At 29.1% G+C, this 25,178-nt stretch overlaps 1 protein-coding gene across 1 annotated transcript; it reads left to right on the top strand.

Annotated features, from left to right (window-relative positions):
• The first annotated feature begins 23,048 nt into the window (after window positions 1–23,048).
• Window positions 23,049–24,853, top strand: LOC109818519 (heat stress transcription factor B-4). The gene is made up of 2 exons (XM_020384006.3): window positions 23,049–23,606; window positions 23,707–24,853. The coding sequence occupies exons 1-2, from the start codon at window positions 23,358–23,360 to the stop codon at window positions 24,517–24,519; spliced, it is 1,062 nt and encodes a 353-aa protein (XP_020239595.1). The 5' UTR covers window positions 23,049–23,357; the 3' UTR covers window positions 24,520–24,853.
• The last annotated feature ends 325 nt before the right edge of the window (window positions 24,854–25,178 follow it).

The following is a 25,178-nucleotide window of genomic DNA, read 5'->3' as shown; positions in this document are numbered from 1 at the left end:
GAGCTTGGGCTTCATTTTCTGGCTAACTAAAGGTTCATATATACACTTCCTTTTTTTTTATAAGTACACCTCCTTTTTAAAAAAAATTAAAATTTTAAAATATTTTTAATTTTTTAATTTTAAATTTTAAATTTTTTAATTTTATATCCATAACATTTAATTTAGTATTTTTTTTTCACACATCTTCCCTCTTTTTTTTTTATTTAATTTTTACATGCACCTCCTTATCTTTCCTTCACCCTACCTATTTTGGTAGCATGTAAAAACTAAAAGAGAAAAAAAAAAAGTGTGTGAAAAAGAAGAAGAAAGTAGAAAATTGAAAATTAAAAGTGTAAAAATAGAAGATTTAAAAAAAAAACTATAATATTTTATAATTTTAAAAAAATATATATAAAGGAGGTGTACTTACAAAAAAAAAAAATAGGAGGTGTATATATCATGAGCCCTAACTAAATGCTACTAACCCTGGGCCCTTGATATCCAGCCCAAATGTAGCTTTTATTTTATGTAACCCAATAGAAATTCTTACTGCTACTTCTTTGTTTGGTAGAATTAATGCTTCTTGTTTGAGCAAAATGTTCAAACAACAACAGAATTGTTAAGTCATGCTTCCTGAAGTCCATAACATTTGCAGCACCACCACTTTCACGAGTATGTGCATTGAATTTATTTTTCCTTTTCGAATAATATACTAATAAGTACGCACCTACTACCGATAATTTTAAACAAAAATAATTATTTTTTAATCAATTATATTGAATTAAGCATAAAAACCAGTCTTTAATTTACCCAACTACGTACACTAATCCTAACACTAGTTATTTTTCCCTCACATACTCATTGCTAGCATTAACACTGACCACTTAAATCTGAGAGAGAGAGATCAACATGATTAAAAAACAATTGCTTTGAATAACTCATTTGGCAACGTGTTCGCGAATATCCATCTTTTATAACATGAAAGCAAGAGACAAATCACCTTTTTATGGTTGTTGGTTAATACTTTAATAGTGAGGATTATCTCAAACTTTTCCCCCTATTCAAATACTTGGAAAGCATGTTTTTTGTTTTTTATTTTCCCTTGAGAAGAGTTGGCAACATAAAGGGGTGGGAGGAAGAGGAAGAAAGGACGAAGGAGGTGGAGAAGATTGGTGAACTTTTTTCTAATCATGCCTTAGAAAGTGATGACAAAGAGGAAAGTGAATATGCTTCGCCCATGATTATAACTATCTATCCTTCAATCTATTATTGTTACTATAATTATTCCCACCACCTCCTCCACTTCCACCACCTTCCACCGCGTTTATCTTAGTCCTGTCCTACTCATGCCCTTTGCCTTTTCTTTTCTCTCTATCTCTTCTTTCCCATTTTTTCTTCAAAGTAAAAGTAAAGGAACCATCTACTAAAATTAAGTGTGTGTATATATATATATATATACGTATATTATGTACCAAAAGATTGTCGTAAATTTGAGAGAAGAGTGAGAATGAGAGTGTTCACTTGAGTTCAATCATGCAAGCTCATCCTTATTCCCCATAAAGCTGTTTTTATACTTTCTTTTTTCTTCTTTCTCTTTGTGGGGTCTTTGGCCAGCCTTCTCTAGGCCTGCTTCCTTCCACTTTGTATCACAATATGCTTCCTTTTAATTTTCACTCAAATCATATCATATCATATGCCATAGTGAATTTATTTTAGGACTCCAATATCTCTGTTCTTTTGTGCAGTCAAAGTTATTCCTTCTTTAAGCTGAACCATGTAGCTACTTATGCCCACAGCTTCTGCTTTTCATGGATATTGCGCTCTGATGCAAAGCTTCCCCCACGTAAATGGAACATTTGTTCTTTTGTCAGGATATATATGTAAACACCCAATATTCTTTACCCTAGTTTTGGATTTTCAGAGATCAGATGACTAACTTTATGGTACGTTGTGGAATTATGCATATATATATAACTCGTACCTCAAGTATACATACATGCCTGTCCTTGTCCTTCTGTTCTTTTTTTTTTCATCGTATCATTAATCGTATATCAAGGCCTAATCAAAAAAATGTCACCTCTTCTGGCAACAACTTGTTTTTCTTTGTATGACAAAGTTACGTATGAATAATTGGGATATATAACAAGAAGGAAAACGTAAAACAACAATTTCCTTGTAAGATGCAAATTCTCTCAAATGAAGGAAACCAAATAAGAGAAGTTCTATGATTTAATTTATACATAAATTAATTTTAATTTATAAGAAAATTTTAATTCATTTAATTTTCTCAAACTCTTATTCAGAAATTTATCATTTGATTATTTTAAATATTGTGGACATGTTTTCTTATATATGCTCATATGCCCGTACATCTTTGGTGATTCACGTTTTTTTTTTGGTGGGGGAGGGGATATGATTATTCTCTTATTTGAATATTCAAACATGAAACACTAAAATCAATGATCATCACCATGCATTTCGAGCTAGTTTCCACCATTGAAAACTAGGATGTACGCTTTGTCTTACGTGCTTGTACACTTCTGTTCTGTTCTTTCATTTATATCTACAAAAGTTTGGTGCGTACCCTTTGCTTTTTTGGGTGGGACGACGTGAAAACAGCTTCACTCTTGTTCTGTAAATAAAGCCAACACCAAAGAAGCCCGGACCATAATAAGATGTTGGTTCCACTTTTGGCAACAGTGGTGCGGTCCTTCATAGATTACTCAAGGTACTAGCTAACATTAACCCTAAAATCATGTTTTTCTTTGTCGATTATACCCAAATTTTAATTGGCTTATATGCATTATCATATATTAAGTTACAAACTCTGCCGACTAGTTTATAACAGATTAAATATAATTAAATTGGTTTAGTCGTCCATGTACTAAGTCTTAACTAGCTACTGCATATGTGTGATTTCAAACGAGGGATATATAATAGGAATTACCGGTTTTCAATTCTTGTCTTTTTATTTGTTTTTCTAATTAAAGAAAAAAAAAAGCACATGAGGTTGAATAATAATAGTGTCTCTTGTTTGTTATATATTTTAGAAATAATTAAAAATAACGGGACACACAAAAGACTAGATCGATGTTAAAAAAACTACTCCAATTTAATGTGAATTGTACAAATCAAACTCAAAAACCAAAAATTAGATAATAAAAATTGAAATAACTAAATTATATTATTGGAGCTCATCGAATTTTAGATGTGATTTTAGAAACAAAATGCATGTTCAGTTCCACTTCAAACACAAATTAGATTTTTTTTCATTATCAAAGAATATGATCTACTTTAAACACAAAGACTAATCTCTCTTAAAAGTTTTTCGGTCATGTTTAATTTGAGACTATTAATTGAATTAGTTCTGAATTTTTTGTTATCCTAAGCAAACAAGAAAAAAATACGTCCTCAAAAGAATTAGAAATAAAGAAAAATGTAAAAATCATCCTTATTTATTTGTATCGAGAGAGAAGTATAGGTTAAAAAAAATAAGTTAACATCATATTTTTTTATATTTAAAATTACTAATTTATTCTCTTAAAATTATGTGTAATCTTTTTTCAAAAGTTGTAGTCAGATTTTTGTTGAGAAATAAATAATCATCTATCAACTAATTAATTTATTTTTATACTATTTTTTTTAGATAATTTAATTATGTAAATTTTATTTTAATATTTACATAGACAAAAATAATTGGTGCCCGCTAATTAAAAATGTGACCTTCGACGATCACCCATCTTGACCATTTTTAAGACCACCACCAACTACTAATTAAGAGTTGCGATTCTATTTTAATTAATTTGAAAACAATAAAATGACGAGATGAACATTTACAATATTCATACTAATATTCGTAGTTATGAAAATTGCCAATTTAGTAGTAGAGGTTAAAGTGGCATTAACATGGTCTAATTTTGAACCATGTTATTGTTATTGTAATTCTTATTAATAAAAAAGTATTTTAATTATGAAATAACTATATAAATTATTTATAATATTTTTATTCAAATAAATGATATTATTCTTGTATTTTAAGTTTATAGATTTAGTTAGTGTGAATCTTTCTTTATCTCTTTTTAATTATTATATAATTAACATTTACATTTATATTGAAGAATAAGTTCTCATAGAGAATAGATATAAGGAAAAAATATAAGACGAGTGACAAGTCTAATTACAAGAGGTAGAATTTGATGTAAGTATTGTTGAATATGTGTATATATGTTCCATTTTGGAAATCTTAAGATTAATATTTAACTAATTATTTTTTTTATAATTTGGACGATGCTGGGACTTATGCGATGATAAATATTTAGTAATTAATTTGGACAAGCTCTTTTACTATTATTTATATTCATCACGTATATTGTTTTGGTAAGAAAAATCTATTGATGAGTACAAAATACACTCTTATAACCCGAATATAAGATTTTCACAAACAGGTTCAAAAAGGGAGAAGGAAAAAAAAAAAAAAAAAAAAAGACAAACTGTATGGTTAAAATTAATATATACACAATAAGGAGAGAATTGAGCCTATTTTTTTTGTTGTTTGGTAGGCTATTTTTTGTTGCGAGCCTCATATGATGAGGTCAAAGGGAAGGGATGAAACTATTGTATATTGGTTTGATTAAAATGTAATTTGGTCCATAAGGGTTAAATTACACTTAATCAACACTTTGTAAATATGGGTTTGAGGCACCCCTAGTGCCACAAATTAAATGAAATTTGCTGTTTCAAAAAAAAAAAAAAAAAGAGGAGAGAATTGAGCATTGTCTGTTTTGACCTTAAACCATATCCACGATCAAATTTTTTATCAAGTTCATGATACCATTCAGGCTAAAAGAACACCTAAAATTAAACACAATTTCATTATGCACAATTTAAATAAAACTCACCATGCCAAAAAATGTCAAATGGAACACAACTTTTTCCCTCTTAACAGAAAGATAAAATGGATATAATGATTAAAGATGCTATTAGGCAAGAATCAAGTAACCCCAAGTCATAAAAAATTGCTTACCAAATTCGATTATGACACCGGATTAGATAAGAATAAGTGATAGAGTGTAAGTTTGAATCCCCTCACTAGTACAACTGCTGATTACTAACATTTACTTATATTAAAAATTTAAATAAAAAAAAAAAGGTTATGATTGTATTATTCAAAAGAGAATCACAATACAAAAGATATAGCTTGCACCTGAGACAAGACTTCTCCTTTACATAAATTAACTCCAGTTGGAAATCTATCCAAAACAACTCGCAAAGATAATGCAAGAACTTTGAATGGAACAAAGCTTTTACAAAAGTTTTCAAATATAACAAAGAGCAAAGAATGCATACTAGTACTCCATTACATTAGTTGAGCCTATAGAAAAAAAATTTAAGTTGATTTAACCGAAAAAATGTTTGACGAATCCTCCTTCTATATCCATTGATTTGACAAACCACTATCTAAAGAAAAAGAACTCAGCCTTAACATAAGTCTCCCATTAACTCTTCTTTCCACAAAAAACATCCTTCCTCCACCTCAATTTTCAACACCAATCATTCTCATACTATTCTCCCATTTCATCCACATAGACATTCATATTAGTATTTTTTAAAAAGAACACACACATAAAATTGACCTCAATTAGATACAAAAATTAATGCTCAAGTTAGATGCTTATAATTTAAATTTAAAATCAGTAATTAAGTTCTAATAACTTCACTTTTGTTAATTCACTTGTTTGATGGTGATTAGTAACATCCTATTAATATGTACTTGGTCTATATGAGACAAAAAGATATTTCTGCCCAATATTATCAATCCAAATATCATGTTAAAAATTATACCTATTCTTTATTTATAATCTCTTATTACATTTTAAGTAAAATAAAGTGTAAATATGTGAATATCATTATCAACCAAGTAAACACTAAAAAAAATTATATAGTGACACACAATCATTAACTCTTCTTTCCACACAAAAACATCCTTCCTCCACCTCAATCTTCAACACCAATCATTCTCATACCATTCCTCGGCCCATTTCATCCACATAGACATTCCTATTAATATTTCTTTTTTAAAAAAAATCAATTATCCTCAACTAGATGCAATAATTAATACTCAATTTAGATGCTTATAACTTAATCTAATATCACTAATTAAATTATAATAAATTTGCTTTTGTTAATTCACCTATTTGATGGTGATTATTGATTAGTGACATCATATTAATACATACTTGGTGTAGATGAGATGAAAATATATTTTTTGGCCAATATCATTAATCCAAATATTATGTTAAAAATTATCTCTACTCCTTGTTTATAATCTTTCTTATTACATATTGAGAAAACCAAAGTGGAAATATGTGAAAATGATTCTCGATCATGTAAACACTAAAAAAAAATTATATAGCAACATACAATCATTAATTATTTTTTCCACACAAAATCATCCTTCCTCCACCTCAATTTTCAGCACCAATCATTCTCATACCATTCTTTGACCCATTTCAATCATCCACATAGGCTTTCCTATTGGTATTCCTTTTTTTTTTAAAAAAATCACAATTATCCTCAACTAGTACAATAATTAATGTTCGAGTTAGATGCTTATAACTTAAATTTAAGATTACTAATTAAGTTATAATAACTCCATTTTTGTTAATTAACTTGTTTGATGATGATTTGCTAATTAGTAACATACTACTAATAGATACTTGGTGTAGATGAGATGAAAATATGTTTTTGCCAACTATCATCAATCTAAATATCATGTTAAAAATTATATCTACTCTTTGTTTATCTTTCTTATTACATATTAAGTAAACCAAAGTGGAAATACATGAATATCATTCTCAATCTTGTAAACACTAAAAAAGATTATACAGGGACATACGCACTCTATAATAATACAATACATGTCATTCAAAGTTACTTTTATCTATATAATAGATACAATATCTGTTGGTATATTATTAAAAAATGTTGATTTTAACTATAGTGATATACAATATATGTTGTTAAATCTTATTCAAAATCAATACTAAAATTATGTGTAATTATATGTCAAATAGATTATTATTTTTAATATAAGTTTATTTTGTATATAATTTGTGATTTGTTATACAACGAATCAATTATGCATTTGATTTATTTTATTATATGTAATTTGAGATTTTTTAATAAATATGTGCAAGAGCTATGAATATTATTATAATTACATATCTATTTTGTTTTGCAATAAATTTAAGATTTGTTGTAAATAAAATCAAATCAATTCTAATTTGAGATTTTTCTTATTATTTAGATACACTAATTTATATAAGTCTTTTAGATATTGTAAAAAAGAAATGTTGAAAAAATAACTCAAAAATAAATATACAAAAAAGAATTATTATTTTTTCGTTTGACAAGTCAACCTGACATAAGTCAACCTGACATAACCCCTTTTTGGTGAGTTAATGAGAGACTAAATCTAAATAAATTAGAGTGACCCATTTTTTCATCTCTATCATTATATATAACATTTGTTATGGTGAAATATATCCATCCACCAAAACGTGACAAGAAAAAGTTGAGCAAGAAGGCTCTTTAGTTAGATAACTTATATATCACCATAGGACTATAGGAGTGTGAACAAAATAATGTTGGAATCAATAAGGAAATGTCACTTCCATTTGGTATCAGACGCAATCAAGTTTTAAAAAAATAAATAAATAAATAAAAAATCCAAATCCTTTACCCGTAAACCACCACGTGGTTTTTGGTTTACACAGTTTTTCCTCAGTTAACCCAAACAATTTTATGAGCATGAAGGTTTTTTTTTGTTAACCCTTTTAAAATATTCAAGTCCTTTTTAAATATTATGTATTGATATTTTATTTAACATTTGTTATTAATAAAACGAAAACAAGGAAAAAAATACACATCCAATTCAAATCACAAAAGATCCGATCAATTTTAATATTATCTTTAAATTAATTCAAATTAATTTAACTATAATTCATTTTTATGACCAAAATAGATAATTTTTTTCCTAAAGAATGATTTAGACTGAAATGTGAATAGTCGTACAAAACTATTACAATCAAATTATTAATAAAAGTTTGTTCAATTGATAAGGAACAGAGTTATATATCAAAAGAATGTGGATTTAACTTCTTAAAGTATGTATTGATTTTGGTAAGTCTTTGAGACTCAATTTACTTAAACTTTTTTCAATAAAAAAAATTAAAAAGCTATGCTTTTTCTTATATCATAAAATTGAGATAGTATTAGTACGATCCTGGGATTCAAATAATCGCCTATTCTTTAATTATTTATATGTTCCCTTCTATGTTCCTCTAATAAAAGAAAAATAACACACCAGTAAGAAAAACGAACAATAAGAGAAAAAATGCTGTTATATTTAAAAAGGTGAATATTTTAGTCATATTATTTTTTAAATTAAAGAAATAATAATTAATTATTCATTGATATATGTAACACACTCGTCACCCCAATGTTGTTCTTTAAAAAGAAAAAAAAAATGCATTGAATTTTAACAGTTTGAAAAGGATCTAACAAAATTAATTTACACTGGTCAATAAAAATAAAGAAGACGATCTCTAGCTTTAGTGGGGGAAAATAAAATTCATCATGGTAATATAGCTTGGATAACTACTACAGGCATATTGTTGCGAGAGCAAAATTAGGGTTTTTAATTTTTACTAAAGGATAATATCTTTTTTTTATTTCAACTCAACCAAAGTTAAATTTGTTGCGATGCACTAAAATATTATTCATGAAAAAATACGAATAGAAAATCAACCAACGAAAATAGCGCATGACCATTCAAAGGAGAGAATTAAAAACCACTCTAATAAAATAACAGCACGTATATAATATTTGTTACTTTCGTACAACGAGATTTCCTAGTAATTCCTACTGTTAATCAATTTCCTATCTAAATATCAAACTTTGAAATGGAAATTTTACTTCAAATTAAAAAAGTGTCGATGAAGTGTGTAAAAAAGTCCTATTGTGACTAAATTAATTAATAGATCCAATTAAAAGTGATGTTGGTATAATGTTAAATATAACTTACAAAAGGTACATGTACAATTGACAGATAGGTATGTCTATTAAATGTATTAATTAGGGTTTGAATCTTGTTTTTGTATATATAAAAGACTTTATTATAAGAGATTATATGTTCGCTATGGTATTTTATAAGAGTTAATCACCTATACATTATTAGTGTAAAGTTTTTTTACACTGATAACTAGTTATATTTTTCAAACTAATTATATCTTTTAATTGTGTCGTTACTGTAATAAACACATTTACTTTTAACAGTGACATGACACAGTTAAAAGATATAATTGGTTGTCAGTAGAAAAAAACTTTATACTGACAGTATATAGGTGATTAACTCATTTTATAAACCTAAAAGTTGTCTTTAATTCGCTACAACAAAATTAATTATTATTAACAATTATTTAGTGGCAATAAATTAATTATCTTTATTTTATTATTTAATAAAAATATTAATGACTAATATATAATGACCACTAAAAATATATTTATATCATACCAAAATTTACTATTAGTGACAATTATTTATTTAAAAAAACTTAAGTCCCACATCGACTAGAAATAAAATAATTAAAGAGTATATATATGAATGATAACTCTCACCTTACAAGTTTGTTTTGTAGGCTTAAGTTAGACCTATAACTTACTATTCTAAATTGGTATCAGATTACTCACTATTATCAAACTCAATAGTCCCTAAACTTGAGGTATATTGAAAAAAATCCAAATCTCACATCGACTATTAATAAAATAAATAATTAGGAGATAAAATAATTAAAAATATATAAGTAAAAGACAATCCTCATCTTACAAGTCCCACATCGAGTAGAAAGTAAAAAATGTCACAAAAAAGTTATACACTTTTTTCGACCATTACAAAAAATTTTACCAGCATTTAAAATAATTTTCGCTAAATATTTTAGTGACATTGCATACAATGACTATTATAAAAATGCCGCTAAAAGGTTTTATAACAATTTTTATTATCATTAAAAATCATATTAAATATTAAAAATTTATTTTATTGTAGTAATTATTGATTAGATGGGTATGTCCACACAAAAAAAAATCAAATTTTCCAGTAATATGCGAAGAAACCACCTTTCGTTTCACCGTTTGATTCGAGCTGGATTAAATTGCTTAAGCACAAACCTGATTATAAATGTCGAGATGAAATTTTAAGAGAGAAATAGCATTTGAGGAAAACGTCAGTTTCATGATTCCCTGGTTAATCGAACGACACCCGTATCACTATCAGATCACTTAGCGAAAAGAACTTTATATATCAGACATGATTGACTCAGCAAAAGGTATTGGTTTAGTGGAAAATTTGGTGGCAACTATGTTTTTAGCTTTATAGATACATATACATATATGAGTGTATGGTACATAGTATATTTTATGAGAAAAAAAATAAAAACTAAAGATTGAAGATAGAAACTGGACAGTTCGAATCTACCAAACAAATCAAATGATTTTCCGACGATGACAACATAATTATAAAACGCGACGGGTTTGTGATTCAGTTAATTTAGGTTGTTTACTGAAAGTCGATGTCAAGATAATGAGAGTGGTGAGTGAGGTTGCCATTTTGATAAACATGCAGTGATGCATTATTGGCTGGCATCAGAAAAAAATGCCACTTTAAGGAAATGCTTTGCAAAGTTATGAACGTGAGAGAGGTGGGTCTTTCAACTATATGCATGAAATGATGACGTGGGGGACCCATAATTTCAGAAGGAAGGAGCTTCATCATGTCATGGAATCCCTTGGATTGAGGAGGATGTAGCAGAAGCTGTGGAATATGGAATGTGGATGTGGAATTAACCATTCATTCCCCTTTTTTATTTTTATTTTTTGTTGCTTAGTAATCACCTTTATTTTTTGTTTTTTTCTCTTTAAACATTAATCAGCCACAGTATGAAAAGAAGAGAAGGAGAAGAAGAAGGAGAAAAGAAAAGAATGTGATATGCATGTGATCCAACAGACTTTATGTTCCCCGTTACCTCTAGCTACATATCTATCTTCCTTCTTCTATACTTCACTCTATTATTAATTTCTAAACCTAATGAAACCACCAACCATTGCTTCCATCTCTGTCTTTTTTGACATTCGGTGACTTTGGCTTTTTGGTTAATCATCTTTAGGTCAAGCATCGACATTTAAATGCTAATTGTACTGAAAACACATTTTGGGTCCCATTACTAGACATGCGAGGTCGGCCATGCATGCATGCATGCTAATATGTGCTTCATCATCCATCAAATTTAAATTTTGTTTCAAATAGTGACATTCTTAGGCCCAACATCCCATCAAGTGGATGATTATTGATTATCTAATACTTCTCATTGCTTTTCCTTTTAATTAATAATTTAATTACGAAAAGAGTGTTAGGTGCATGGTAGAATATGAATATACTATACCCGTTCTATTCTTATTCTGTGGTACGAGGCAAAGTATCTCATCTTCTCAAATAAATAGAAGGATCTTTTTTTTTTTCTCTTCACGTAGAAGTCGTATGGATGGCTTTAATTAAGAAAGAAAGGGAAAAAGAAAAAAATAAAGGGAAAGAAAAAGGGTGAGAAAGGAGGGGGAAAAAAAAGAGAAAGGTTTGAAAGGAAGAGGAAGAAAGACCTATCTTGTTCTTCTCTTCTTTTAATGTAACTCTAAAGTATGTTAAAATGGACTTTCTTTTGTTGATAAGAAGTATCAATATGCCATGCATGTATAATATTTCGATCATAGAGATATTAATATTCTTCCAGGAAGCTGCTTTACAACGGCTTTTCCAGGACAATTTAACTTTTGCATGCAAACACATATCCCCCATGTACATACTCTTTATTCTATATACCGCCTTTATATAACTTTTTCGTTTGATCAATTATGCATATTAGTTTTGCATATGTATTTTATATATATTATTTTAATATCTAAACATCTCAGTAATATAGTATATTACTGGATGTGAGATTGAATTTCTCTCTGCCCTTGCTGAGTACGTCTTGTACTTAACACGTGTTCTTTCAATATAATTATTTGTGTGCATACACGCACATCCACAATTAATTTTATTATATAACAATGTTTTCTAGCTAGTTATCTTGTTCGGTATCAATTTTAATAACACAAGCCAGACCCTTGAATTCAAAAACTTTATATATAATTAACTACAAAAATATCCGCATCCTGATGGATTATCTGTCATCTGAGTGAGGTGGCTATTCCTTGTATCAATCCTTATGAGGTTTGCTCTTTCATAGGGAAAAAAATTAAAGATAAATTCTTTCCATTTCCTCGATCTACTTCTTAAACACGTAATAAAGCTCCCCAAAAGATTTAATTTATTTTTGTTGTACAAAGGTTCGTAGGTTAAGAAAAAAGTTAACCAATAAAGTGATTTCGTGTTTGATTTTCTGATTTAACACCAAAACCAAACCAATTTTAAATAATTGACGACGAATATTTTTGCACAGATTTTGTTAACATGTCTTGTTAGGAGCTATTTTTTCTTTCTTTATATCCTTGATATTTAGAAGACGCAGTGGATTTTGATTAATCTGATATAATATTCTCACATGTAAACCGTTTATTCATTTACAAAATTTAAATGGAGATTTCATTTAAATAAATTAAGCTTTTTAACTCTCCAACTAATAAACAAGGTTCGTGAATAAATAAATAAAAAATGTTCGTCACAGCATATTCCTATGAAATAACATTATTGTCTTTATTATTTTTAAAAATGTAATTAAAATAGTTTTAAATTTGTATTTAGTAATTTCATTTCAAATATGACGCATGCATGTATATATATATATATATAACAAAATTAATTCTTTAATTTCTGTTAGAAAAGGAACGTTGTTGTCATTAAACCGATAATGATGAAGAGAACCAATTAAAATTAAAATGACCCGGCAAGCTCTCATTATCCAGGAAATTTATGCACGGGTGTGTGCCAATGATACATACACAGAGGAAAAAGAACCTGGGCGGGTCTAAGGTACACGAATGAATGTTTCTATATAAATTCAAATGTCACTATAAAACACAAACGGCATCTTGTCCGCTACATTATTATCAGTGTCATTTCTTCGTGCGATTCATATGTCATAGCATAGCCTCATAGCCCCTCGTGACCCTCCAATTAAGTAATATATACTGTATGCAAAAAAGTTTGAATTCAACTTATTTGACCACCCTTCCCTTTCATGTCTTTGTATAATTGTATACAAAATATCTTCTACCTATTATTGTTAGTACTCCCTCTTTGCTTTCCTTTTTTTATTTCAAGCAATAATGCAAGTTTTAACTTAAAACCTCGTATAAACTACCCCTATTTTTTTATTATTAATTCAGTCTTAAATAATAGCTTATCTGTCCCTCTTCCTTCTCTTTCATTTTTTCTAAACTTAACATGCATGTACGTATCTGACTATTATAATTTAAAATTAATATAAAATATGTGTGTTTTATGGAAATTGAAGAGGGCGTCAGTGAAACGGACAAAAGAGAGTGCGAAACAGACAGAAGAAGAAAGAACCTCAGTGACTTTTGTCGTATATATAATATATATTTTATTCTTTTTCGCTTTTAGAATGATTAAACTTTAATATATATATATATATAAATAAAAATAAAAATAAAAAACTGTAACATATATTCGTCATTAACATAGGATGTTGGGTTGCTTATATATATAGAGAGAGAGAGAATAAAAATGTATTGGTTGTGTGTTTTGAAGTTGTCTCTCGTTGGAATAATAAGAAAAATGAATTTATTAGAGGTAACGGCGGTGGTCATGTGATAGGAGGTGGGGTTGGTTAACTTTCACTGCGTTTTAGAAATTAGAATAGAATCTTCTTGGCTCTTGAACGTGAAGGAAGGAAGCGAGGGAAGGATATGAGTTTCATTTGTTTGTTTTGTTGGATGAATTTTGGTAGTCATGCTCATGGTGGGCTCGCTAGGATCTGTCTCAGTTGCTGACAACTTGTGAGGAAAAATCAGCCTTTCTTTTCTAGATTTCCTTACTTTGTGGGCCCCACTTATCTCTCTCTCTCTCTCCATATTCTCTTCTTTCAAAATAACACCTATATAATTAAATTAATCATACACATATATCCTTCATTTTTCCTTTTCATTTTGAAATCTTAATCATACCCTAACCACAATATCACTAAATTAAAATATATGTATAGATTGGAAAGAAAATATATATCTCGAATATATTCAGAACCAGTGATGGATCTTGAATTTTTTTTAGTAAAAACAAAAATAATCTATAATATTTTCACATAAAAAAATATATTATAAACTTCTATAAATAACACACGTTTAAGATAACCCTCTACACAATATTTTTCTAATAACTTTTAAAATTCATTTTTTTTAAATATTTTCTGGAGGATAGCATTTATTATGCTATGGAGCAAATTTTTTTAATAATATATATAAAAGTAAAAAATAAATTCTTATGAAACAAATTGTCCATTGACATATAAGTGTAGCTCCTTCCTTAACTAGATTTTTCAACAAAAATTATTTATTTATTTTAATCATGAATATTATAAATGTTTTGTATTAATATCATAATGATAAAAAAAATTAGTTTTCTTAATTACTAAAATACCCTTAGAAGAAAAATGAAGGGCCTACATTGGTGGAGCCGCCTAATAACTTTTATCTTTCATTTATAAACAGATAATTAGGTTAAATTATATACATTCTGATGTGGTCAAGGTAATCAACCAGGCATAATTCTGGAAGAAGTTTGAATTGAACCCGAATAGATAATATTGAGTTGTCAAAACATAAGGACATAAATTAATGAGTTTCCATGTTGATGAAATTCTTTAATTAATATTCACCCGCTCCTGTTTTGGAAAGACAATAAAAATAAAAAAATAAAATAAAAAGGGAAAAGGACAGAAAGAGGGGCATTGGGCTCACTGTGATCACGTTAAAATTGATAATTGTACAGCTGGGTGGGAGAGAAAGAGAAGAGGGATGTGGTTGAGGTAGTGATAAAAAATATAAAATAAAAAATGGAGAATTTCCATAAATAAGCACGTAACATGAACAAAGGAATAAGGTGGTGGTAATAAATATATGTGATGAAGGGAAAACAACAAAAGAAGAATCACGAGACTAGTAATACTCACAGATGCATGAAAATAAAAAGGACTATAGCTACTGTCTCCATGTCAGGCGCTGCAATGGTGCAGGGAAAGAGTCAGGAGGGGTGTGAACTGGGAATTGGAAATTAAGAAAAGGTTAGGAATAGGAAGATGCAGAAGGAGATAGAAGAAGCAAAAAGAAATAGAAACAAGGGCATGATTGTTTAGAAACTTGGCTTGGCAGATACACACACTTTGGTCCTTTCCTCTTCTTTCTCCTCTTCCTAACTTGCGCATTAATTTACATTTCTCTCTCTCCTTTTTCTCTTTCTCTGAGTCCTAAACTACAATACAATACAATAGAGTAGGAATAGGGATGAAAGAACTAGAACAATGCATCATCCACTCCCCCATTCTCCTTTCATTATTGGGACTTGAAGCTGCCGGCGTTGTTAGCTCTTCTGTTCTCATCTCACTTTTATTCACATTCACCACCTTAATAAAAGCAAAAATGTCACTAATGACCGTATATCAACATATGAGTTAACTGGTACAATTTCACTTAAAATTTACTACACATTTTTTTAATATTAAATACTTTCTTACTTATTTAATATTCTGTATATTTTAATTCTTAACTGATAATTTTATTTGGACGCGTATTAACACATTACGAAACCCAATATTAGGTAGTCAAATTGTATACGTATTTATTTTGTGTAAAAATTGATAAAACCATCGCTTTCTTAAAAAAAATGTTAGACTAAAGATTTTCGACATAAATAATTCAAAACTTATATTTTTTAAATAAAGATCAAAGTTTGATCATTGATTTCGATATAAAGTTATGACCAATAATATCACTTTATCTATGTAGGAATGGATGCGAAGAGAAGGAATTATATTTCCTTATTTAATAAAATTAAATCTTATTTCATGTCAATTTATTGGTAAAATGATTATTTTAGTGTATGTAAGTGAAAAATAATCATTATTTTAATTTTATAAAATAATTTTATATGATTAAGTTAGATTTATTATCCACTTTTTATTGATATTAGAACTTATTCTAAGAATTGTTAATAGTCTTTTCACGCAATTAACTATTGAATTATCCATAAATATCCAATTTCTATAAATTTGACACTTACAAACCAATTTTATAAGTTTAAATTTACTTTCTTAATTAAGATGACATCAAAATCTATATCAACTAATGTTGTTTAGACCTATCAAACCACTCATCAATCGTTATTAAATCACCTTTCATGTTCAAGATATTTTGTCCTTGAGTGAAGAGGGTGTGTAAATCCTTCGTTGACTAAACATACATATTAATTGTTATGAGGAGGATTGTTCCTCAATAATACTATATTCATTTCTTTTCAATAGTCATTTAAGGTTGTTATATGCAAATCAATAAATCTAATAAATTTCCTTTTTTTTCATAAAATAATTTTAATATTTTTTATTATACCCTTTTCATTTTAATTTCATAATAAATACATATTAGTTGTTAATGTATAAATTAGTTAGAATTATGTAAGATATAAGAGTATTAATAAAATTATAATTAATGTTGTGTTTAACCTTTGAAAAGACAAATAAATAAAAATAAAAATTTTACTTTAAAACTAACAATTAATTACAAATGAACAAAAGGAGCATATATTAATATATTCATTTTACTAATTGATATAAAATATTAATAAAAAAAACAAATTTTGAACAAAAAAGAATGATACAAAAGATGGGATTTATTTATTTTTTTATTTTCAATAAAATCTCATTTAGTCATATTAATAGGGTATACGAAATCATATGAATTTATTTGCCAAATTATTAATTTACTTTAGTGATTTTGTATTCAGATATAAAGTTTTAATTATTTAGCCTCGAAACACAATAACTATAAAAAAAAATAAAAAGTACTTTTAAAATCATAAACAAAGTTATGTATTAATAAAACATCGTTTAATTCTTTTTTCTTTTTTTTTTTTATATTAAAAAAGTACAATTTCTTCTCATTGAATTAACTCCTACAAGAATAAAGTCATCCATTTTCTCTTATTTACTCGTGGGTGTTTAACTTGTTTTTACAAAATGTAAATTACTAAATTTCATTAATTAAGTAATTGAAGTGTAAGATAGTATCACAATTATTGGTATTAAATTTTATATATATGATTTAGATATTTTTACATTATAATTTAATAATAAATATTTACATGTATTTTAAATCATATATGTAAAATTTGAATATTGATTTTGGATATGGAATGAAATGTCCGATAGAGATTAATTACTAATAACATCATTAAAAAAAATGATACATGAAATATTATTTTATTTTAATTTATGTGAAAATGTGTTAACTTTATCTATTTTATAAAAAAAAATTGTAACCAAATAGTTCGATCGATGAAATTTACGAACAAATAAAAAATATATTTAATAGACTCGTCCTTAATTTCTTACCGCTCTTAGTTAAAACTGAAATCGCCACCTTTATTTTGTTACCATAACCACCACCTTATATGAGCGTACTATTATTACATGTTTTTGCTATTGTTATCATCGGAATCAGCTACCATTTTATAATGGTTTTAATTTTTTTGCAACCATTAAGTCTATCATCATCACTAGTTCCAATTTTGATCCATCGGCATGGAGTCTAGTTCGTTTTCATTTGCATTTAAATGGATCAAAATTGGTTAATCCGGTTCTTTAATGAATCACGGTTTTATAATTATAAAATAAAATTGATATTTTAAAAAGTAAACAGTCTAGTCTATTTAACTTAATGGACTGGCTAGCAGCCGCCTAATAAATAAAAAAAACTGGTATTTGTAAAACAATAAATTAAAAATATAAAATAAAATTTTTACATAGTCATTCAATTATAAATATCATCGTGTATAACAAGTTTGTTAATTTTATAATAGAAATAAATAAATAAACGACATATAATTATGATTTCTAATTGTTTGACAGAAATTGTTAAACTCAATTAAAAATGATTGAAAAGCATGTTAATAAGTGATGCTGTAAGGACCATGAATTATAAATATATTAAAAGCAGCTAAGGTGATTGGGTGAAGAGAAAGTTAACGCCTTTAGTTCAATTATTATTTATAAAACTATAAAATAATAAAGGCTAAAAACCTATTTTGATCCCTTAAAATAATTATTTGTTTCAATTTAGTCTCACTTTTATTTTTTGTCTCAATTTAGTCCCTAATAAATTAATTGATTGCAATGTTGGACTTCCGTCCAAATTATTTAAACGGAGTTCTATTGGTCACGTAGATCAGTAGATGTTACGTGAATACATAGGTGGATGCCAAATTTCATTAATATATCTGGAACCAGAACGACAGGCCGTTCTGATTCTAGAATGTCAAACACAAACGGTCGGTGATTATAATTCACGGTTGTGAATCGTGCAAGGAAAAAGACCCAAGGTACAAAACATTTCAAACATTTGATTTGGTATTATTGTCAATGGGGATTGATAACTTCAATTGCTAAACATTTGGGCTATACAGTGTATCATTAAGGACAATACAGTATATCACTAATAGTAGCAAATTTTATTTCATTGTTGGTCAAACTGGAGTGAACCACTTACTACCAAATTGACACTATACAGTCAAGGATGAAACGACATGGTATTTTCCCTTGAAGTCATTGATCGATGTACCCCAACAACAACAACTTGTTCTTGAGGAGGTACAACCTGAAGTAAAGGAAGAGGATACACAAGACCAACATTTCACCACACAACCACATGTACAGGTAGATAATGTTGATATCCTATCAGCCATTCAGTGTTATATGGTAGATAAGATGTATTATTGACACCTTCAGCGTTATCCAGATGATTTTTCTTCTCAGTAATTTCTTTGAACTTTTTTAGTATATGTTATGTTATGTTATGAATTTTTGTTTTCAGTCTCTAAACCATATTTCTACCTTTGAATTTATTATATGTTATGAATTTTTATTTTCAATTTTTGAATCACATTGCGGCATTTTGTCGAACGTATGTATGTGGTTGGCGTTTTAGAACGGCCCGTTCTGAATCTAGAACGGGTCGTTCTAAAATCAAAACGACCTGTTCTGCTGCACTCGTGGTGTGTTAATTTTGCATATGGAACGGCCCGTTCCAAATTCAAAATTAACACACAACGCAACCAGAACGGGTCGTTCTGGTTTCAGAATGGGTCATTCTGGTTCTAGATGCATTAATGAAATTTGGCATCCACCTATGCATCTACGTGGCATCCACGTGATCAACAATTAATTCTGTTTAAATAATTTGGATGAAAGTTCGACATTGCAACCAATTAATTTATTAAAAGATCAAATTGAGACAAAAAATAAAAATGAGACTAAATTGAAACAAATAATTATTATAAGGGACTAAATAGGTTTTTAGCCAATAATAAATAATATTTTGAAAATAATTAGTCTGTGAGATAATTCATTAACTCACAAACTCAACCCATTTTAGTTGGTTTTAACTTTTAACTCGTTTAGTCCACTATAATATAAATATCATAATGTGCAAAATATTATTTCTAGTTTTACTTATTTGTTGAATTAATATTTTAAATGCGTATATATATCCCATTTGTTCTTTCTTTAGTTTTGAACGAGTTTTCTGTCAAAAACAGTTTTGAACGAATTTCTGTTTTATTTAAATACATTAATGTTTTCTATATTTTCATTTTCTCATATTATAAAAAATATTGTCATCTACTAATAAAAATTGTCAAGTATATAAGATTGCTTTGTTAGTATAACTTTTATCCAAGAAAAAAAATAGTATAGACTTTAAAGATATACACTAACAGTTTAATGTATTAATTACGCACTAACCTTTTATATGTATTTATAATATATATCTATATACACTCTAGCTAATAGAACTATTTTGTTAGTATATAATATATATATATATATATATATATAATTAATGTACTATTAGTATAAACTCATAATATGTATATGAATAGTTTTAATTTTATTATACAAAACATTATATTAATAGAGACTAATATAATTCTAAATTAACATGTAGAAAATGATAGTAACTTTTTTTTTCTGTAGTGTCACGTTTGAAGCCAGTTTTATATTATCAACCAAATCTGCTATAATTTACTAATTTTTTTTCTTCTATTTATGAGACTCAATTGAAAATAATTATATATTTATTTGTGTAAGACTTAATTTATAATATTTGATGTATTAGTTTTTAAACTAAAATACTCTAATTAAAATATATTTTTTTTTATTTTGATGGAATACATTAATCATAAATTTTTAAAGACATGTATTTTAAGTAGTTAAAAAATTCCAATTAGTCAAAAGAGTAAGTAATATTAATTAGGATAGAAAAAAAAATATAGAAGATTAATCCTAATAAGTTAATAGAAAGATAAATATTAATTAAAAGATAAAAGTAGTACACATATAATTTTTAAACAAATATAAATATAAAATAAATTATTACTATAAATTAAATTAACTATTTTTATTAATCTTAATAAATTAATCATAAATCTTCTATATATATATATATATATAATATAATATAATATAATATAAAAACGAAGATGCATGGTAAAAAGGTAGCGATTCTCTACGAAAAACTATATATGACCCGGCTTAATTTCTACTAAGTATTTAATATAACAAAACCCTTTTTTCTGTAAATCGTTGCTTCCTTTTGAATTCTTAATAATATATAGTACTTGTTCTGTTTGGGGGATAAACCGATATTAAAGCTCGAGCTTCTCTCGTAAGCTTCAATTGGGTGTTGAGCAACTTTTGAGATATTATTATTTAATTATAATCACATTGTTATATGAGGAAAGCAAAGAAAATTGTAAAGTGAGAAATAATGACTATATGGGTGGGGAACCGGGACAGTTTAGCTTTGTTTTTCCAATAATGAGAATCATAGACACTATCAAAATAATCAGTTGTGGTATCTATCCGAAATAATTAGTCATCATTTTCCCATTGTTTTGCTTTGGCCCTCTATCTGCTTCTGCGTCCCTACTATTCTACTTTCACTTATTATCACAAAATGAATGCGCTTCTTATTTTAATTATTTGGATCCTCACTGGCCACTTATTACTCTATGGTTTTCAAGCAACTTTTTTTACCTCCTCTTTTCTTTCAAATTATGAAGCCTGTAGCTTAGTATGCAAACACAACCCTACCCACCCACAAAAGTAGAAACTAAATTTAATTAACGAGACAATCAAAGAAATATCAGAAACTCGTTGCATGATTCTTGATGTGAAATTATGGATTGATTGAATGATTTGTTAATGAGCTCTTTCATGTGTTTTACTAATTACATATAGTTGCATTCATTTTGGAAGTTTAATGCACGGGCGCGCAACTTATCGATACATGCTACATACGTGGTGTGGTGTTAAAGAGAGCAAGAAAAGAAATAAGTTTAATTACACTTTTTTTTTCTTATATTTTGTGAATTTTATCACTCTAATTTTAATACTTTATACTTTATTTGATTTTTAAATTTACATATATTTTATCACCCCACACAGATAACTGTCTAGCTAATATTGTTAATAAATAAATTACTAATATGACATGTTAAGTATTGAAATGCCATATTGATTATAGATGTAGTACATTATTCATCGATTAATGTCATATTATTATTCATATATTACATTTGTGATTCATGTTAACTATCAACATAATATATTAATGATTAATATGTTGCATCGATTATCAATTAAAGGTGTTAGATAATTAATTATGTATACATAATGTATTTGAGTTTATTATAAAGAAATAGAATGGAGGTGGAAAAGGTGGAAAAATTTTGCCTTGTTATTTCATGAGAACTTTTGGGATCAATAATTCAATCACCTGGACACATGAGCAGATTAAAAGAAGCCGAGCCGCGTAAGAGCCAAAGTTGGAGGCTCAATGTAAAAGCAAAGGAAAGCTAAACACGGGTAGGTAGCTAGGGCTATTGTAAGGTAGCGAGTAAAAGGCACTAGAGGCCAGAGAGAGCAAACGATATTCTAGTTTCAAATGTGTTTTTTTTCAATAAGGAAAAGAAAAGAAAAAGTCAGATAGATAGATAGAAGAAATAAATCATAGAAGCAACGGAAGGAAGAAATGTCGTCACCTACAACAGTCTTTAATTCCCATCACGTAGTTCGATGTATACCTTGCCTTATATCTGCTAGAGATGTGCAATACAAGAAATAAAATAAAATATGATAGGGATTCGAAACTAGGGACTGTGTTTGGCTGGTGACATTAAACAACAAAAGGAAAGCTACAAATTGTGAAAAGAGGACACTCGTTTGACGTGAAGTGAAACCCACCTTCTTCACATTTCTCATCTTACACCTTCCAATATTTTATTTGAAGAAAAAAAATGTAATGTCAATACCCCAAAACCGTAGTTTGTCATAAATCAGATTGTCCTTCTATCCAAGATTCCTTTACTTTGGAATTGGAAATTAGTATACCCCAGAGACAGATGACATAATCATTCCAATTCAGCATGTATATATTAATTAGCATATACGTATTTCTTCATTGACATGGCAACTATTAGAAGCGTTAACTCTAAAACTTTTTAATCTGCTAAAAAATGATTAGAGAAAAGGCTGTAACATTGGAAGTGTTTGACTGATTACTACTAATGGAATGGAATAAAAGTAAAAAGAGTTGAGGAAGGGGTTGAACGGTCAATTTGTAAAAGATGACAGATTAGATAGCATTGGTGTGCACCTTCTTGGTCTTGTGCGTGATTTTAAGTGGGTGTGCGCGGGATCAATGTCAGAACCCTCTCTGTATCAGAACACACATACGCACACACACGTAGAAGGAGAGAGAGAGAAAGCGAGTCACGGGTTTGCCTTGAAAGGCCCTTATTTCACAGTCCTAGACAGACAGACACATATTCTCTCTCACTACACAACCGATGAGGAAAACAAATACAAAACAAAACAAAAATACTTATATGCCAAAATACACATACATGTATGTATAAACAAAACTCATTACACAGTAACAACTCCTTTCTCTCTCTTCTCCTCTAAACATTTTTATCCATCCTTCTTCCCGCACCATTCTCACTCTCACTCTCACTCTCACACTCTTTCTCTCCTCTTCCAATGGCTCTTCTTCTAGACAACTGTGAAGGCATTTTACTCTCGTTGGACTCACACAAATCCGTGCCAGCACCTTTCCTCACTAAAACATACCAACTTGTCGACGATCCCACCACAGATCACATAGTTTCATGGGGCGAAGACGACACCACCTTCGTCGTTTGGCGTCCACCAGAGTTTGCAAGAGACCTTCTTCCCAACTACTTCAAACACAACAATTTCTCAAGCTTCGTTCGCCAACTCAACACCTATGTACGTATTATATATACTTACACACACCATTTACTTGTTACGTTCTTCAATTATTGTTTCCTCTTCTAACATGGTTTTTTCAAACACATGAACTAACTAGGGTTTTAGAAAGATTGTGCCGGACCGGTGGGAGTTCGCAAACGAATTCTTCAAGAAGGGAGAGAAACACTTGCTATGCGAGATCCATAGAAGAAAAACGGCACAGCCTCAACAAGGAAGCATGAACCAGCATTCTCATCTTGGAGTCAACGTCAACGTTCCAACTTTTTTTCCCTTCTCCGGCAGAGTCAGCATCTCTCCCTCCAACGACTCCGACGAGCAAGCCAATTGGTGTGACTCGCCGCCACGTGGAGCCACCTCATTGGTGAACGGTGCAGCCAACTACGGCACTTCCGTCACCGCGCTTTCCGAGGACAACGAGAGACTCAGGCGAAGCAACAACATGCTCTTGTCCGAACTCGCGCACATGAAGAAGCTTTATAATGACATTATCTACTTCGTTCAGAACCATGTCAAGCCAGTGGCTCCGAGCAACTCTTATTCCTCTTCTTTGCTTCTATCAAATACACCTTCTGCTACTCCAATAAGCAGTGCCAATGTTTTAATGATGCAAAGGCCAATGAACCAGCTTCTGGGGTATTATTCCAGTAACCCTAAGCAAGGAACTGCACAACCTCAACCTCAGAACTATGTTGTGAACTCTCCCACCAACACATCGAGGAGTTCTATAACGATTGTTGAAGGGCATAGCAGTAATGGTAACAACTGCAAGACCAAGCTTTTTGGGGTGTCGCTGCAATCCAAGAAAAGGGTGCACCCGGATTATGGATCTAATTCGGAGACCAACAAGGCTCGCTTGGTTTTGGAAAAGGATGACTTGGGCTTGAATCTTATGCCTCCATCCACTTGTTAGTTTCACAACTGATTAATTCCATCAAGTATGATATGATGATATCCCAAGCTAGCTAGCTACTTATTAATTAATTTTCTTTTACTTGCTTGATTTGTTTTCTTTTTCTTTTTTCTATTTAATTTTTAAATCATTACTACTCTCAAGTTTTGGAGAAGGCAGATGATGATATTGATGTGTGTGCGTGCGTTTGTTTGTGTGACTGTTTTGTGATTCTGTGTACATATAACTTAGTGCCGATATTATTATCTTTGTTCCCGACCCATCATCTATCGATGTGGTGGGTTTTGGTTAGGGTAAAAGATGAGAAATTAAAGCAAACTTTAAATGTTCTTCAGCTCCTCTTTCTGGTCGAGTTTTTCTCATCTTCATTGGTACACTTTATTGTCCTGGATTGTGTGGGATCACTCTTTTTTCGTATCGTTCATAGACTCTTTTGCTTATTCTAGTATCTGCATGCCTCCAGTTACATTAATGCTAATGCCAGCGCAAGAGAGAGAAAGAGAGAGTTAATGATGAAGAGTTGCTTACAGATTTTATTGGGTAAAAGGCTGAGAACTGAGAATGCAACAGGCTGGCTTAAAGACAAATTTATAAGGCTTTCTTGAGGAAGCTAGACCCATTAATGGTGTCCATGTACGAAAGCGAAGAACACGAAATAC

The sequence above is a fragment of the Cajanus cajan genome, chromosome 4 (assembly GCF_000230855.2).
Source record: "Cajanus cajan strain Asha chromosome 4, NIPB_CcT2T_4, whole genome shotgun sequence".
NCBI classification, from domain to species: Eukaryota; Viridiplantae; Streptophyta; class Magnoliopsida; order Fabales; family Fabaceae; genus Cajanus; species Cajanus cajan.
Note: the sequence above shows the minus strand (reverse complement) of the source record. Positions and strands in the feature narration are given on the sequence as shown.

Excerpts from the sequence above, each read along its gene's own strand:
- LOC109818519 (XM_020384006.3), top strand. The coding sequence starts at position 23,358 with ATGGCTCTTCTTCTAGACAACTGTGAAGGCATTTTACTCTCGTTGGAC. Across the intron at positions 23,607-23,706 it reads TTCGCCAACTCAACACCTAT|GGTTTTAGAAAGATTGTGCC; the intron begins GTACGTATTATA and ends TGAACTAACTAG.